Source organism: Nansenia antarctica (genome assembly GCF_963989245.1).
Source record: "Nansenia antarctica genome assembly, chromosome: 3".
Taxonomy (NCBI): Eukaryota; Metazoa; Chordata; class Actinopteri; order Argentiniformes; family Microstomatidae; genus Nansenia; species Nansenia antarctica.
In genome coordinates this window covers 32098335-32103334 of record NC_137688.1, presented here as the reverse complement: position 1 = coordinate 32103334, position 5000 = coordinate 32098335, and the positions used below count along the sequence as shown (strand labels likewise).

Below are 5000 nucleotides of genomic sequence, written 5' to 3'. Positions count from 1 at the left end.
GGTAATAGCATCAAGTCACATTGAGCGTTTTCTTTTTCTCGAGAAGTTATTAGATCATGCGTTTTAAAACTTCCACACTGTGCCGGCTCACTCTCTCTCCCTCCTTCTCTCTCCCTCCTTCTCTCTCTCTCTCTCTCTCTCTCTCTCTCTCTCTCTCTCTCTCTCTGCTGTACATGTGTGCAATATGTGCTTGGCAGTCGGTCAAAAACGTCTCTCTCACTCTTCATACCATAAACTTTTTTATGTCGGTACACAAACACTCAAACAGCATCTCGGGCCACTTTTACAAATGACTTGCAGACTGTATCCGACAATAAATAAATCACGGATTATGAACGAGGCTTTTGAAAGGAGTGACGGATAAAAAAAAATAAAAAATAAGTTTTTTTTTTTACTGTAATATTTTTCCAAGTGATACGCGACATCAATTTTACCAACCCTGACGTAAGGAAAGACGCGCACAAGACACATGTTCAGCTCTAATACGGCATAGCCGCGTTTCATAAATTAGCTAAATGGAAAACAGCGATGTTGGTCTCCATCAAACGCCTCGGTCCCGACAGCTCGCAGCCTTGACAAAATGGAGGCTCGTAAAAGGGTAATGCTCGCGGACGGTACACCGCACAGCTGAGCTGTTCTGGGTGTGTTCCTGGGAGGACAGGAGGACACCGTGGGTGTCCAGGTCCAGCCAGGCCTCTGACTCATCCTTACCACTGAGACTCCTGGTCTCTCTGCCTCATCCTCTGCCTCATCCCTACCACCAAGACTCTGGCCTCTCTCCCTCATCCCAACCACCAAGACTCTGGCCTCTCTGCCTCATCCCAACCACCAAGACTCTGGCCTCTCTGCCTCATCCCAACCACCAAGACTCTGGCCTCTCTGCCTCATCCCTACCACCAAGACTCTGGTCTCTCTCCCTCATCCCTACCACCAAGACTCTGGTCTCTCTCCCTCATCCCTACCACCAAGACTCTGGTCTCTCTCCCTCATCCCTACCACCAAGACTCTGGTCTCTCTCCCTCATCCCTACCACCAAGACTCTGGTCTCTCTCCCTCATCCCTACCACCAAGACTCTGGTCTCTCTCCCTCATCCCTACCACCAAGACTCTGGTCTCTCTCCCTCATCCCTACCACCAAGACTCTGGTCTCTCTCCCTCATCCCTACCACCAAGACTCTGGTCTCTCTCCCTCATCCCTACCACCAAGACTCTGGTCTCTCTCCCTCATCCCTACCACCAAGACTCTGGCCTCTCTGCCTCATCCCTACCACCAAGACTCTGGTCTCTCTCCCTCATCCCTACCACCAAGACTCTGGTCTCTCTCCCTCATCCCTACCACCAAGACTCTGGTCTCTCTCCCTCATCCCTACCACCAAGACTCTGGTCTCTCTCCCTCATCCCTACCACCAAGACTCTGGTCTCTCTCCCTCATCCCTACCACCAAGACTCTGGTCTCTCTCCCTCATCCCTACCACCAAGACTCTGGTCTCTCTCCCTCATCCCTACCACCAAGACTCTGGCCTCTCTGCCTCATCCCTACCACCAAGACTCTGGTCTCTCTCCCTCATCCCTACCACCAAGACTCTGGTCTCTCTCCCTCATCCCTACCACCAAGACTCTGGTCTCTCTCCCTCATCCCTACCACCAAGACTCTGGTCTCTCTCCCTCATCCCAACCACCAAGACTCTGGTCTCTCTCCCTCATCCCTACCACCAAGACTCTGGTCTCTCTCCCTCATCCCAACCACCAAGACTCTGGTCTCTCTCCCTCATCCCAACCACCAAGACTCTGGTCTCTCTCCCTCATCCCTACCACCAAGACTCTGGTCTCTCTCCCTCATCCCTACCACCAAGACTCTGGTCTCTCTCCCTCATCCCTACCACCAAGACTCTGGCCTCTCTGCCTCATCCCTACCACCAAGACTCTGGTCTCTCTCCCTCATCCCTACCACCAAGACTCTGGTCTCTCTCCCTCATCCCTACCACCAAGACTCTGGTCTCTCTCCCTCATCCCTACCACCAAGACTCTGGTCTCTCTCCCTCATCCCTACCACCAAGACTCTGGCCTCTCTCCCTCATCCCTACCACCAAGACTCTGGCCTCTCTCCCTCATCCCTACCACCAAGACTCTGGTCTCTCTCCCTCATCCCTACCACCAAGACTCTGGTCTCTCTCCCTCATCCCTACCACCAAGACTCTGGTCTCTCTCCCTCATCCCTACCACCAAGACTCTGGTCTCTCTGCCTCATCCCTACCACCAAGACTCTGGTCTCTCTGCCTCATCCCAACCACCAAGACTCTGGTCTCTCTCCCTCATCCCTACCACCAAGACTCTGGTCTCTCTCCCTCATCCCTACCACCAAGACTCTGGTCTGCGCATACTTAAAAAGTCCATGTTTTGATGTAGATTTATTGTAAAAATGTGTTTTGTTATTGATCAAATAGAAGTCAATGTTGAAGTAGACATGGACAATGTTTACCTGAAACATTATAAACCCACACTATAACATAAATGCATAAATAGTGAAATGATAGATGTGTTGAGAGCATATTGTCAGGAACAAGATCTTCATGAACGCATTTCGAGATATATATCACAAAGTCTGAAATATAACTAAATGTTGACGTTTACATGGACAATGTTTTCCTGGACCATTAAAAACCCCCACTAACATAAATATGACATTATTAAGTGTGTAAGGAAGAACAAGAGGCCTTCCTGAACACATTTCAACGTACACATCCCAAAATCCTCATCGCTAACGATGAAATCTAACGTACAAATGTCATCACACACGTCCGACACATTCTATATAATCACCTGGACGTCGTAGGTTCCGTTGAGGAGCAGGGGGCGGGGGGACGACCCTGTGTCGGCCAATCCCCTGTCGGCGCCGTCCCGGCGTCCCGCTGCGTCTTTGGCGTTGGCGCCCGCGTGGAGAAGATGATGATGATGGTGATGATGATGCGACGTCGGCGTAGTCGTCTGATTGGCCCCCGCCGCCGTCTGCGTCTGCGTCGTTGTCGGCGAGAACTGGACCATATTGTGCAGCGCCAGGATCTTGGTGTCCAGCTCGGCGTCCTGCCGCGTGCGGTTGTGCAGGCCCAGGTGGTACTTCCGGAAGTGCTTGATCAGGTCCGCCGGGTCGTTGCCGTAGTAACCGTAGCCGCAGATGTTGCACTTGAAGTCCTGGAGCTTCGGGGACGGGGAGGTGGAGGAGGGGGGAGGGGGAGGGGGAGGGTGGGGTTGGTCGGGGTGGGGGTGGGGGTGGAGGTGGTGGGGGTGGTGGGGGTGTTGGCGTAAGTCCAGGAACCCCCCTCCTCCCCCGTCCTCCTCTGAGGGGCTGTAGCAGGAGGAGGGGTCCTCGCCGTTACTGACGATGACGCCGCTTGCGCCTCCCCCCCTCACCCTTCCCCTCACCCCTCCTCCTCCTCCCCCCCTCTCCTCCCCCCCCAGCGGCTCCCCGTCTGGCCCTGATCCGAGCGGAGACAGGGAGAGTCCCGGGGCTTCTGGGAGATCGCAGTCCGTTGCCTCGCCCGCTCCTCCTCCTCCTCCGCGTCGCCGTGGGAACCACACTCCTCCTCCTCCTCCCTTCTTCTGGCTTCCCAGGGGGGGGTAATCCGACCCACCAGGAGGAGGCCCCCCCGCCCCTCCTCCCCCCTGCGAGCGGCGTGTGACCGCCCCTCCTCCGGGGGAGGAGGAGGAGGAGGAGGAAGAGGAGGAGGCGGAGGAGGACGAGGAGGGCTCATCCTCCGGGACGTGTGCGCGGCCCGGCTTGGCGGGGAGGAGGAGGAGGAGGTTGCCTTCCTCGTTGTCCACGGCGGCGGCGGTGGTGCAGGGCTCCGAGGCGCGGCCCGCGGCGTCCTCGCTCTCCGGGGGCGTGGCCTCTGCAGCGAGCGCCTCGCCGTCCTCCTCCTCACCGCCACAGCTCCTCAAAGGGGGGTTCTTTTTCCTCACCATGTCTGGAACACACAGAGGGGGGGGGGGGGGGTTAGAACCTTCTAGAACATGGAACACACAGGAGGAGGAGGGGGGGGGGTTAGTACCTTCTAGAACATGGAACACACAGGAGGGGGGGGGGGTTAGAACCTTCTAGAACATGGAACACACAGGAGGAGGGGGGGGGGGGGTGTTAGAACCTTCTAGAACATGGAACACACAGGAGGAGGGGGGGGGGTGTTAGAACCTTCTAGAACATGGAACACACAGGAGGAGGAGGGGGGGGGGGGTTAGAACCTTCTAGAACATGGAACACACAGGAGGAGGAGGGGGAGGGGGGGTTAGAACCTTCTAGAACATGGAACACACAGGAGGAGGAGGGGGGGGTTAGAACCTTCTAGAACATGGAACACACAGGAGGAGGAGGGGGGGGTTAGAACCTTCTAGAACATGGAACACACAGGAGGAGGGGGGGGGGTTAGAACCTTCTAGAACATGGAACACACAGGAGGAGGAGGGGGGGTTAGAACCTTCTAGAACATGGAACACACAGGAGGAGGGGGGGGTTAGAACCTTCTAGAACATGGAACACACAGAAGGAGGAGGGGGGGGGGGGTTAGAACCTTCTAGAACATGGAACACACAGGAGGAGGAGGGGGGGGGGGTTAGAACCTTCTAGAACATGGAACACACAGGAGGAGGAGGGGGGGATTAGAACCTTCTAGAACATGGAACACACAGGAGGAGGAGGGGGGGATTAGAACATTCTAGAACATGGAACACACAGGAGGAGGGGGGGGGGTTAGAACCTTCTAGAACATGGAACACACAGGAGGAGGAGGGGGGGGGGGTTAGAACCTTCTAGAACATGGAACACACAGGAGGAGGGGGGGGGTTAGAACCTTCTAGAACATGGAACACACAGGAGGGGGGGGGGGTTAGAACCTTCTAGAACATGGAACACACAGGAGGAGGAGGGGGGGTGTTAGAACCTTCTAGAACATGGAACACACAGGAGGAGGGGGGGGGTTAGAACCTTCTAGAACATGGAACACACAGGA

General features: G+C 55.5%; 1 protein-coding gene across 1 annotated transcript in view; it reads right to left on the bottom strand.

The window, feature by feature from the left end:
- The window catches only part of trps1 (trichorhinophalangeal syndrome I), a gene marked incomplete at both ends in the record, with an annotated part of 53432 nt that extends 49472 nt beyond the window's left edge, over positions 1-3960 (bottom strand). The window contains 2 exons of the mRNA XM_080527177.1: positions 2821-3224; positions 3804-3960. Coding sequence (XP_080383303.1) covers positions 2821-3224; positions 3804-3960 — 561 coding nt within the window. The remainder of the gene's footprint in view (positions 1-2820; positions 3225-3803) is intronic.
- Positions 3961-5000: the final 1040 nt, after the last annotated feature.